The 13,619-nt window shown below is 37.6% G+C and overlaps 1 protein-coding gene across 4 annotated transcripts in view; it reads left to right on the top strand.

Moving 5' to 3' along the window:
- The window catches only part of LOC138741054 (cystathionine beta-synthase-like protein), a 66,205-nt gene that overhangs the window by 46,400 nt on the left and 6,186 nt on the right, over positions 1-13,619 (top strand). For all 4 annotated transcript variants that reach the window (XM_069894533.1, XM_069894535.1, XM_069894536.1 and 1 more), the window contains 6 exons: positions 4,846-4,971; positions 5,706-5,790; positions 8,694-8,799; positions 10,499-10,567; positions 11,344-11,478; positions 12,978-13,086. In XM_069894533.1, the coding sequence (XP_069750634.1) occupies positions 4,846-4,971; positions 5,706-5,790; positions 8,694-8,799; positions 10,499-10,567; positions 11,344-11,478; positions 12,978-13,086 (630 nt within the window). The remainder of the gene's footprint in view (positions 1-4,845; positions 4,972-5,705; positions 5,791-8,693; positions 8,800-10,498; positions 10,568-11,343; positions 11,479-12,977; positions 13,087-13,619) is intronic.

The following is a 13,619-nucleotide window of genomic DNA, read 5'->3' as shown; positions in this document are numbered from 1 at the left end:
TTAGTCTCATCTGTCCACAAGATCTCTTTGAAGAATTCTGCAGGCTTTTCTAAATACTTCTTGGCAACTGTAATCTGACCATTCTTTCTGTGGCTAACTAGCAGTTTGCATTTACAATGTAGCTTTCTGTTAATGAAGTTTTCTACGAGAGTAGTCATTGACATATCCAGACCTGCCTCCTGAAGAGTGTTTCTGTCCATTGGACATATGTTTAGGGATTTTTCTTCATTATGAGCTTACCAATATGCTCTTTCTTCTTAATGATGTTCCAAACTGTTGATTTTGGTAATCCTAATGTTTGGGCAATGTCTCTTACCTTTTCATTCTGGTTCTTCAGCCTCATAATGGCTTCTTTTATTTTTATGGAATAACTCTGGTCTTTTTTAAAATTTTAGTTAAGATTTTCAAAATACATAAAAACTCTACAAAAAAAATATTAAAATAATCTAAAACATAAACCCATCCCACCCTCTCCCCTCCCCACCCTCAGCATTCCCTGCAAGGGGAGCCAAAAAAAAACCCATCGAATACAGAAATAAACTATATAGTATCTTAAGATATTTCTAAACCCATACATTTCAAATAAGGTGACCACATTTGAACAAAAAAAGTATAATTATCATAGAAATTATATGTTATTTTTTCCATGTAAATACAGGATTTCAATTCATTGGGCCAACGATCTATATTTACTTCAACATTATCTTTCCAAGTAATCACAATACACTTCCACACTACTGCCAGTGCTGGACAAACAAAAGCTATCTGAAACTTATGCAACCCCAAACCAGTCAATGAGGCAACATAACACAATTAAAAAAAATTCTGGATCGAATGGTAATTTAATCTTTAATAATTTTTCAAAAAATACTCAAACTTTTTCCCAAAATGGTTTGACCTTATCACAAAGCCAAACTGAGTGGAAAAATCTTCCAATATGCTGTCCACATCTAAAACATAAATCCAAACTACTAAATCCATATTTTTTTCAATTTCTCAGGGGTCAAATACAACTGATGCAAAAAATTATAATTAACCATACTACCTCACTGACAAAAGACAAAGGAGGAAAAACCCAACACCCAACCCCAACCAACAAATTTTCCCCTGCAACCGCTGCAACCCTGTATGCCTGTCCCGCATCGGACTTGTCAGCCACAAACGAGCCTGCAACTGATGTGGACATTTACCCCTCCATAAATATTCATCCGCGAAGCCAAGCCAAAGACTATATCTTACATTAAGTAATTTTGAGTATAAATTAAACTGGGATAAAAGTGAAATACTGCCAATATCAGATGGGGATTATAGTGAGTGTAGACAGATTACTAAATTACGATGGTCTGATAGAATTAAACATTGAGGAGTTATGGTTAATGCAAAAATACCAATCGCTTTATAAATTAAATGATGTATCATTAATGAGAAAAATTAAGGCAGATTTAATTAAATGGAAAGATTTACCATTGTCATTAATAGGTCGGGTAAATTGTATTAAGATGAATATTTTTCCTTGTATTCAATATTTTTTTCAGTCAATTCTTTGTTTATTCCAAAAGTATTTTTCCAAGATTTGAATACTGCAGTACGGAAATTTTTAACTTTTGTCTTCTTGTTGAAAAATGGCAACTGCAGTCTCCAAAGATGATGAAAAGCTTAGAAGCAAGTATAGTTATCTTTTACTTGCATCATTGAAGCAATTTGACATACCGAGTACTTACAAACACCTGTGAAGCCAAATGTCCCATACATTATGGGGCCCTGAAATTAGGAAATATGCATAAAAAAGTGGGGTAACTTTGACATGGTCATGTTAAATCTGCACTTCCTGTCCATGTTTAAAATGTACAGCAGAACCACAAAGTACAAAACACAGATTTTATTGAGTCACACCAGAGGGAGTGAGCTGTATTAGAGGCAGATGAACAAGGTCACCTTATTAATACTATTGATCCTCATTCAACCGATCCAGTTGAGGCATACAATATTTAAGGACCATTCTTGTTTACAAATTAGAGAGGTAGCTCTTTGAAAGTATTGTTATAAGTTAAGGCGTTACAGTCAGTATTTGCACATTTCTAAAAACAGGAAATGTTTGATGTCAATTGGCTTTTTACATGTACGTTATAATTAAAAGATATGAATTTGTGGCATATACAATGGAAGCAGTCTGGAAAGCTGTTTACAATATACAGTAATTTCCCATGCTCTGAGTGCCTTGCAAATGCCAGTGCACCCCCCCCCCCAAACAGAGGGGTGCAGTGCTAATTTTTTTAGGTGCCAGAGCTCACAAAAATGGCAACATGGAGGTGCCAGAGCTGTCCCATGAGTTGCCTGGAGAAGTCCCCTGAGGTGCCGAAGCGGTGCTCCAGTGAGCTCCGGCAGCATTACACCCCTGCCTAAACAGAAAACCATTGATACTAATAATAGGGAGGGAAGCTACTAATTTAAGGTCTGTGGCCTAGGTCTCGTTGGTGCCTTCATTGTGGCTGTACATGCATCCTGCGTCTTTTGAAAGCTAGATTGCGTCTGACGAGTAGTAGAGTCAATCAGCCACATTTGGCTGGGAAGCTGATTTATGAATGGGAGTTTGACAGTAGTGGAATTGGTCGGCAAGGAATTTAGCATCTTTGCTTTAAAGACATTATGTACTCTAGAGCCTGGTGATACTGTGATTACTTTGAGATGATCAGGGCAGAAGAGATGATCGATGCTAATTTCCTGTCAGGAATGTTCCTTGGCTTAAAACTTATATCTCTCCCTTCCAGACTGTTCTCTGGAAGCCTGTGACTTTAATTCTGTTACAGAGGAAAACCTGTGCTGGTTTTCTCATAATTGATATTTCTAGAGAGGCTACAAACACAAACTTCTACAGTCAAACCAAAATGTGTACAAATAATCTTGAATAAAATCTGGAATGTGCCCCTTAATTACATGTGAATTGTTTGATTACAAATGTAAAACTGTAGTGTACAGGGGCAAATAAGGAAAAGAGTGTTTTTATTTCAAACATTATTGAGGGCATTATATACACCAAAGTCACCCTGCTTCTGTGTGCCCTTTAGATTACCATATATTATCCAGTCATTAATGATGTTTTGTTAAATTTTATAACTTCATGTTTCTGTGTTAAATTTCACCTTTCACTTGGCAGTCCAATCTGGTAACTCTTCCAATTTATTGCTACTTGTTTACTCTTTACAACATAATTTTGAAAATCTGGTAATTTAATTTGTATCCCAAGATCTAATTCATTAAAATGTAGATATATTTAAAAAAAGAATAATTTCAATCTAGTCCTGGGGAGCTCGACAATAGAGTAACGCTATTACTGCGTCGGTTATCTGGGATCGAATCTACTGCTGCCTTTAAAGAGTTCCTACATTCTTCCCATGTCCACATGGTTACCTCTGGGTGTTCCAGTTTCCTCCCACATTCCAAAGTCATATGAGGTTAGCATGTTCATTGGTCACGTGGCTGTAATTGGGCAATGCAAAATTGTGGGCCGGAAGGGCCTATTACCATGCTGGATCTCAAAATAAAAATAATTTAAAAATAAATCTATGATTTCCCCAGACTGAGGGTGACCTAATAATCTTTGAAGTGATCAAGGACTTAGAGTAAAATTAGAAAGAATGTTTCTGTTTGTAGGTACACTAAAATCAAGATAGTAAATCTAAAAATGTCACAATAGAGAATTAAGAGAACACTCTATTCAATAACCAGGGATAATGTGGGTCACACAATCTAAATATAGAAAGAAGAGATAAGATGAATTTAAGATGCTACAAGTTAGAAACATTTTGTATTAATAAGAATGTGATGTCTTGGCTAAATGAGCTAGCGAGAAAAGAGGCTCATATTGATCTTTAACTTGTTGTCTTGAGCGGTCGGTAGCTTTGTTAATGGAGAACAAAGCAGTATCGGAATCAGGATTTATTGTCAAGAACAAATCATGAAATTCAGTGTTTTGCAGCACCATCAATAATGCAAACATTCATATTATAACCATCTTATGGTATTACTATATAAAAAAAAACTAATAGTGCATGAAAAGTAAGGCAGTATCTTTGGTTCATTGATTAATAAGGAATCCGATGGCCGCAGGGAAGAAGCTGTCCTTGTCTGCTGAGTGCTCTTATTTAGGATCCTGTACCTTTTCCCTGATGTAAAGAGGGCATGGCCTGGGTGGTGGGGGGTCTTTGAGGATAGAGGCTGCTTTTTTTAAGACACTGCCTCATGTAGATGTCCTCAATGGAGTGAAGTCTGGTGCCTATGATGTCACAGGTCGAATTAACAACCCTCTGGTGTTTATTCTTGCCCTGAGATTTGGCACCTCCATACCAGGCAGTGATGCAACCAGCCAGAATGTTCTCCACAGTTCACCTGTAAAAGTTTACGTGAATCTTTGGTGACATACCGAATCTCCTCAGACATTTCGCAAAGTGTAGCCGCTGGACAGATCCTCGGAGATGTTGACACCCAGGAATTTAAAGTTCTTGACCCTCTCCACCACTGTGTCCTCGATGACGATTGGATGAGGGATGAGCATGAATGCTTCCATCATTTTCTTCCACTATCAAAGCTTTTCTTTCCATCATTTTACTGAACTTGAAGGAAACACAAAATATTCCTGGGAAAACATTGGTTTAAAATACTCTATATGGTAACACAGCCATAAACAAAACAATAAAATTTAAAGAGCTAACTAATCCAATTTTATGGTAAGGGTGGAGGACACTATCTTATAGCAACCTTCTATAATCCATCTAAATTTTATTCACAGATTCAAAAACTTATGAAAGAGTATTTGGAAATTATGATATTTTAATTTCCCATTATTAGATCATTGCTGTTGATCCTGAAGGCTCATATGTGGCTGAACCAAAAGAAATAAATCAAACGAGTGTGACTTCGTATGAAGTGGAAGGAATTGGCCATAACTTTATACCTGCAGTACTCGACAGGAAAGTATGAACTTGCATTTCAGACTGTGATAACCCCTGTAACTTCTTAATAGTCCCCAGGCTGAGATTCTTATCAGAAGGCAATGTGGCATTTGGGTTGGTTCAATTTGAACCTAGGTTTAATTTAAAAATAAATGAGGGTGAATTTGTTTGAAGATAACTATGAAGTTTCTGTAAGGAATGCAGCATTCTGTGTGGCTTGAATTCTCACTTTGATGCTAAATCACCAATTCAAGCCTCAGACTGTTAAAGCTCTCTGAATATGAATTATAAGTGGGAAGTACAGTCAGCTTCATCCTTCCAAGAAACAATATATAAATTACTATCAGAATCAGAATTTATTGTCATGACCGTCTCCGAAATTTGTTGTTTTGCAGCAGACTCAGAAAATAACTCGTCATCCAGAACGTAGCAAAGTGCCAACTTCTGCTTCATAGCAGTCATGAAACTTGGTTGTGGTACTCACTCTGTGCATTCTTATTTTAAGCAAATGACCTTTTTATTGGATATAGATCTTTGGGAAAGTTTCCTGTGGACCCCACATGTAACAATTAGTTGCCAGATCAGACATCAGTCTTTAAAGATACTATGAATAATAGTCTATTTTTGCTTTCCACTAAGTAGTCCCCGAAAATTTCTCTGGGACTGAAAAAATTCAGAGAATGTTGATTGATATTTAGCTTAATTGTTCAAAGCGTAGCCTACACAATCGTATCAAAATTACTCTCTCTTGATCAGGTAATTGACAGATGGATAAAGACTAACGATGAGGAGGCCTTTGCAATGGCTCGGAAATTAATCAGAAAGGAAGGATTGCTTTGTGGTAAACGATGCTTTCAATCATATTTCAATTACTGTTTTTTTTTTCTCTTCTTGTGCTTATCTTATTATTTACCAATCAACCTGTATATTTTCTGGAGTAATAATGGGAAGAATATTGAATGTAGGGTTTAGTGCAGATTGACCAAAAGAATATTCTAATATCAGTATTCTAATTTTTGGAAATGTAACCAGGATATGTGAATGAGGAATGTTTTACACGTAACATTTTTGTCCCAAGTCATTCTTTAATAGTTACTGGTGGCATTTATATTATTAATTTTAAAAGTGCATGCCATTAAAGCAATAATAATTGGAAGTAAGGAAGTAGCTGAAGAATTAAGCAAATCCAAAATGTGCAAAGCGTGTAGCAATAAGGGGAAAAGGGGATTTTGAGATGAAGAGATTTAGCGCAATTGACCACCACATGATGAAGAAAGTAAACAAACAAAATTGGATACATTTTTGGTCAATTTCTACTACTGATAAATTGTTTCTCAGGATGTTGAGTTTGCTGAAGAGCTACAGTAGCAACCATCTTCCAAAATTTAATTTTCATCAGGATGGTATTTTGCAAGTGTAACAGTAATTTAAGGAAGGACAAAGTGAAATCGATAGACAATTAAGGACCAACTAGACTGCCATTTGTTGTTAGCAAAATGCTGAACCTTATCGTAGAGAAACTTGATAAGATATAGAAAATCCTCGATGAATCAGAAAATGCTTGCAATGCTGAGCAAATGAGATTGTATCTTTAGAAAGATAGTAGACAGATAATATTTCATGTGGGTAAAAATAAATAGATAGACGTGCTGGGTTATACAGGACTTTGAAGAAGCATCAGATTATAACATTTTGTCTTGGCTTCCATATATTACAAACTTGTGTGGGATTTAGTGCAGTAGAGATTTACTTGATAAATTCCTCAGTGAAAGTATTGTCAAATGAGAGGAGCGTTGCAGATTGATTCAAAGTTGATGGAATTTTGAAGATAAAAACATGAACTTTATGAGATAGATTCCTAGGATTAAAAGATTAATTTCTGAAATACTATTTCAATCAGCTGGACACTTCAGAACCAACTATTTTTCAAGAGTTTGCACTGAGATGAAGAGAAATATTTTTGCAGGGGATCATAAATCTTTGGAATTCTCTACCTCATCTGTAATGCTGAAACAAGGGCAAGTGTAAGTCTGAAATCATGAATTTTTCAGACTAAGTGGATCAGAGGATTGATTGGGAATACGGTCAAGGAACCATATTTTATTGAATGGAGCAGTCCCTGCAGAAGGTGGAGAGGGAAGATATGTCTGATGATGGGATCATGTAGAAGGTGACAAAAATGCAGATAATGATGTTGGAGGAAAATTGGCTGGCTAACACAGAATAAAGAGCTGGCATGAATCAATAATTTTCTGGTCAATAAGATGGGTAGAATGGAATACTTCAGGGATCTGTACTGGGACCTCAAAATTTTATAATTTGTATAAATGACTTTGGTAAAGGCACTAAAGCACCGGTTATTAAATTTACTTAAAACAGAAAGATAGGTAGGAAAGTGATTGCAAAGAAGACACAAAAGCATTCAACAGAAATAGATACAGGACAAAGATCTGACAAATGAAGTATGACGTGAAACTGTCCCTTCCTGCAGGAAAATTTCAATCAAACATTTTATCTGAAGCTCTATTTCACAATTAGCATAGCAGGTAGTGTAACACTATTTGAGTGCCAGGGTTGGGGGCCAGGGTTCGAATCCTACGCTGTCTTTAAGGAGTTTGTATGTTCTCCCTGTGTCTACATGTGTTTTCCCCGGGGGCTCTGGTTTCCCCTCACCATTTGAAACATATTTGGGGGGGGGGGGGTGTAGGTCATTTGGGTGGAATTGGGTGGCACGGGCTCATGGCCAAAAGGGCCAGTTACTGTGCTGTATGTCTACATTTAAAATCAAATTAAATTATTAAAATTAACAATCCTAATAATGGCAAGTATTTAAACAGATGACTGTTCTTATTGTTAAAGTGATGAGCTATTTTAAATATTTCTGAACATCAGAAGCAATCATTAAGTTATGAAAGCCATCAATAATGAAATGAAGAGCAAAAACAAACTTACATAGTTCAACACAAATATATACATATTGTACAATCAAAATGGCCAGAGCAATAAAACAGAAATCACAAGGCAAATGCAGCTTTTCATCCTCTCCACCCCTACCCTTCCAACCTGACATATCCATTACAATTAATGGCTTGTGGGTTTTGTAGTTTCATCAACAGGACCCATTCTGCCCAGCATATGTTTCAAATTTTGGACAGCATCTTAGTTATTTCCCCCACCCCCCACCAAATCCCTGCTGTGAAACTTTGGACTTTGAACCCCAATCCTCCCCTGACAAAATGAAACAAGAATGGCTTGATTTCTGCCTTGTACTATATATAGCACAGCCCGGCTCTGGATTGAATTGAGTAGCGTCAATATTTCTTCACTGGAGTCTCCCTCCTGCACCCCCACCAAATTAATTTATCAAGATCGTTGTATTAAGAGGGTGCACAAAATCACTGAGGACCCCTTCCGCCCTGCACACAGCCTCTTTCAGCTGCTCCCATCAGGAAGGATATGCAGGAGTATCAGAGCCAGGACCAGCAGGCTAAAGACCAAAGAGACTTTAACTAACCATTCAAGATGCTAATATTTCCAAAACAATATTTATTTATTTGGATATATGAATATTTGTCCTGTGTATGCAGTTATTTGTCTGGAGGCTTGTAATGTCTGCTTGTCTTACACTAAGGATCGGAGTGCACTGTTTCGTCAGGCTGTGGGTTTACGGTTAATTGGACTCAATGTCTGATTTACACAAGGGGCCATGAGAAACTTTGAGTTTCCATCTTTCTTGCAATGTAGGGGGAAGTTCTGGCAGTGCCATGTGTGCGGCTGTAGCTGTGGCAAAGGATCTGAAAGAAGGACAACGCTGTGTTGTAATACTCCCAGATACTGTTCGGAATTACATGTAAGTCATCGAAGTAGTTTGGACCTCGTGTTCATCTTGCTCACAATTGTAATATTCTGGCAGTTGAAAAATACACCACAGGCTTCCACTGATGCCAGCCTTGCTGTGAAACTTTGGAGGAATTTACTTTCATTTTTAGCATACTACATGGCCCACAGCCCACACGGCCCCAATCACATCCACATGACCAATCATTTTATCAACCCTGTGCATCTTTGGAAGGTTGCAGGAAACTAGAGCACCCAAAGGAAACCCACGTGGATATGGGGAAACCATTAACAAAAACCTACAGCACAGAAAACACCTCATTTGGCCCTTCTAGTCTGTGCCGAAACATCATTCCTCTAGTCCCACTGACATGCACCTATTTCATAGCCCTCCAGACCACTCCCATCCATGTATCTATCCAATTTATTCTTAAAACTTAAAAGAGAGCCCACATTTACCACATCAGATGTCAGCTCATTCCAAAATCCCACCATTCTCTGAGTGAAGGTGTTTCCCCCCAACGTACAAATTCCTTGCAGTCAGCAGTGGAATCGAACCAGGGTCACTGGTGTTGCCCACACTGCTTCAAACTCATCTAATTAATATATTACATACAATGTGTCAGACCATTTCTAGAATCAGATATTATGCTCAGTTGAATATTATTGCAAAATATAGATATGTTTAGCACACTAAAATTAGATGCAACCCATCTTTTAGCATTGCATTTTTTTTAAATTCAATGATTTTGAAACATTGTTTAATCAATTTTTGATTGTTCATGACACAGAGTATTCAAAACTATCAGAAACATTCAAAATCCTTAGCCTTGAAAGCCAGCAAGGCATGGAACAGGGCTTATCCAGCTTCTTCCTTTCAACTATTTGACGTATTTAGGCTCACCCGTGTGATGATACCATTTTGCTCAATGAGCCACACCATTCATTTGCTCTTTGGAGCAGAATAATATTCACTAGTAAGTCAACGCAGGGAATTGTTGATGGTAAGTTCATATTTTGCCACATGTTAGTGGACAGAGTGGGTAGTTAGACACATAGTCTCATGCACTGCCAGACTGAAACCACCAGCAAATTGGAGATGCAACACTTTATCTTCTGTCTTGGCACCCTCCAACTGGATGGTGTTTACACTGACTTCTCCAGTTTCTGTTAATCCTGCCCCCTCTTCTTCCCCCTGACCTCTTTTCCCCAACTTGCTCTCTCTCTCTTCTCTTTTCCCTGTCTCCTTTAATAGAGCCAAAATCAATTCTCAATTTTCCTCTTATCATATCCAATTAACACCATGTGGCCCTTGGTCTGGACTCCTTCTCCTCCCGCTCTTCCCCATTTCTCTCTCCAGTCTTTATTCAAACACTTTCCTGTTTTTTGATAATACGTACCTCGAAGAAGGGCTCAGGCCCGAAACATCAGTAATATATCCTTACCTCCTATGGACACTACGAGACCAGCTGAGTTCCCCCTGCATTTCTGGGTATTTTTAGGTGACTCCATGTCAACCTGAAACACTAACCCCAAGCTGATAAGGGCTGATAAAATTATTAATATTAATAATGAGCCCAAATGAAGTTTCAGGAAGATTTTAGATAACAATTGATAATCGATACAAACACCCAGGATTGAATAATTCTGAATGTTAGAATTTCAGTACTTCATTTGAGGATTTGTTTAATCTTTAATCTTTTCTGATATAGGTCAAAATTTCTCAGTGACAGTTGGATGGAACAGAAAATGTTTCTGCATCCAGATAATGCACAAAAAAGGTACAGTTTTTTGAGATCTTTTTAGGAAGGAGTTGTGGTATATCAGATGTTTTCTCTTGTGTCAAAAGTAAAGAAGTAGAGTGTATAGTTTCAGAAGAAGGACTTGCCTCAAATCAACAAAGACCAGGAGGGACAGGGGGAAGAAGAGGGGGGAGGATGAATGGAAACTGGAGAAATCAATGTAAATGCCGTCTGGTTGGAGGGTGTCAACAGAAGATGAGGTGTTAAGATTTATCTCCTTGGGGAGGGGGTGGAGGGGGGGGGGGTGGAGGCTTAATCCTTGCCATTCAAGGCCAAATTCAGCAGATTTCAATCTCAAGGGAAATCATTGGTTGTAGGAAGCATGAAGGAAAATGGAACTCAAAACAAGATCAGATCAAGCATGATCTTATGGAAAGGTAGTGCAGACTGGAGGACAACATGTTTGAATCCTTCTTGTACTTCTTTTGTTCTTATGGAATACTTCTTAAAAAGAATACCAGCTTGTGAAAATTATATACAAAGTATTAAAGAAGAAAGTCTGAATAAAGGAGGGGTGGTTTTTTTTTAGATAGACCACCTTTGGTTTCCACATTTGTACTGCATTAGAGGGTATGCATTGGAAACAGGGTCATATTTTGGTCTTGGAAAAGCACTGTTGATCCATATTTTGAGGTCATGATGAAAAATTGTTCCAGACACCAGAAAATTACAAGAATACTAAACTTAAGGTGGCAGAGAGAGCTTTATTTTATTGACAATTGGTTTGTGATTTTTTTTTCTTTAATCTTTTGCAGTTGGTGGTCTGCACCAATAAGTAAGTTTAAGCTTCCAGCAGTTGAGACCATTACCTCTACCATCTCATGCGGAGATGTTATCCAGACTCTTAAAGTAAAGAGCATGGCCTGTGCAGTCGTTACTGACCCTTGTGGGTACGTATGTATTGTATGTATGGTGGGTACAACAGGATCGAGTATGCAATGAAAGCAACAATCATTAAGGAAGGAATAATTAACTGCATAAAACTCAACAGATTCAGTATTAATAAGGACTTAGAAGAGCATAAAAATGGGAGCAAAAGTGGAACATTTGACCCCTCTGATCTGTTCTGCCATTCATTAAGATTTGGCTTGACACTACATGTCATCTTCTCAGTTTCCACTATGCCAATCCCCTTGGGTGCTTGCATGTTTCAAGAAGATCATCTCTTATTCTTTAAAACTCCAAGAATAAATCTAATGGATCTCCTCCACAATTCTTTCTTAAAACGGGAGTTCAAACCTGTGCACAGAACTCCAGGTGCAGTTTGCATAAAGTTGCCTCTAAATGTCTATATCCTTTGTAGAAAGATCAATTTTTTCTCTTATGAAGAGAGGAGAGATTGCAGATGCTGTACTCTGAAGCAAAGATCAGAATGCTGGAAGGACTTGGGTCAAACAGCATCCATGGAAGCAAATGTTGTAAGTCCAAGATTTCTGTTGAGACACTGCATCAGGACTGAAAGGGAAGAGGAAATATATTTGTGTGTATAGCCATACAAAGTTGGGGATGCGGAGTGGGAAAGAGACTGGTAAGTGGGAAGTGAAACTTGATATGGAGTAGATGATACTGCTCCACTTGTACTACTATATAATGGCAGGCATTCCTCTTACCTCTCATTCTTGATGTAGGGTCTCTGACTGAAACATTTCTTCAGCCTTTTGACATCACAGTTGTCCTTCCAGCGATCTGTTCAGTATTCCACCGCCATCCTAGTGACTGCATATTTCATGTATCAGGACCCAACTGATTCCTCTTGATTACTTGGTACCAAACATCTTGATGTCTCATTCAATTTAAATAATTATTTGTTTTCTCATTCAACATTCCAAAATGGATAACTTTACATTTTCTCTCATAATATTCCATCTGTTATCATCTTGCCAACTCACTAAACCTATCAGCATTCCTTCGCAATCAAGTCACTCAAATTAATAGAAGAAACCGTTCACGAACACAGAGCTCACGTTCAACTTTTACAATTCAACCTTTACAAAACACTGAAAAGGTGGTAACTAGAGGATTGGAACTCTTACCCAGCACAGATTAGGAAGGATGTGAAAGATCCAGAGTGGGGACAAAAAACAGTGATAGGTCTTCAGTATTGAATTCCTCCATCCTGTAATGTTTATAAAACTCCATGACTCTACAACAAACCCAATTGGTGAGACTTCAGGAACTTCGAATGGATAAACTTTGATTACTTAATGTCTTGCCAGATCCAGGTTCCCAATTCATCCACAGAACAAGGGAGACACATTTTTAAATCTCATTTCTTCCAAACTTTTCAGAAGTGCAAAGTTAGATTCGTGCAGGAAAAAAAGCACGCAAACAGACGACAATGGCATTTTGGCATGTAACCAAATAATTAGTACTTTTAATTTTTATGCAGTGTGATACAGGGTGTAGTCACACTAGGAAACATGGAGTCATCAATTAATGATGGGAAGCTGCAACTCTCTGATCCTGTGACTAAAATCATTTATAACCGGTTCAAAAAGGTAGGGCATTTTCCTTATATATACTCCATGTTATTTTGTAAGCTTGGCTTAAATTATATTTATGAAACCTGTATACCTTGCAATAACTTTTACTTCCATGATGATTGACTGACGATTGATTAGGTTAAGAGAGGAAATTAAGATTTATATCCTACAGGTTATATTTTGCAATAATTTGAACTTTAAAATTCTGACATCTGTAAAGTCCAGTGCAGATTAAAGAGTTAGACAGAGTTAAAGTTAATTCTCTTCATTGCAAATAACTCTTTATTGAAAGATTAAATGAGTCAAATCGACACAAGATGTTCTCTTAATTTATGTGCATTAAGGTTATTTTGGTAACATGAGATTCCTTTCTATCTGAGCATTTTTAAGCAATACACAAAGGTTCTGGAGAAACTCAACAGGTCATGCAGCATCTATAGAAAGTAAAGGGTAACCAATATTTAGGATGTGAGTCCCTTGTCAATGTTTGAGCAAAAAGCAGACAGGCACCAAAATAAAAAGCTGGCGAGAGTGGGGAGAAGGAGAGG

The sequence above is a fragment of the Narcine bancroftii genome, chromosome 8 (assembly GCF_036971445.1).
Source record: "Narcine bancroftii isolate sNarBan1 chromosome 8, sNarBan1.hap1, whole genome shotgun sequence".
NCBI classification, from domain to species: domain Eukaryota; kingdom Metazoa; phylum Chordata; class Chondrichthyes; order Torpediniformes; family Narcinidae; genus Narcine; species Narcine bancroftii.
The sequence above is the reverse complement of the archived record's forward strand: the minus strand, read 5'-3'. Positions and strand labels throughout refer to the sequence as shown.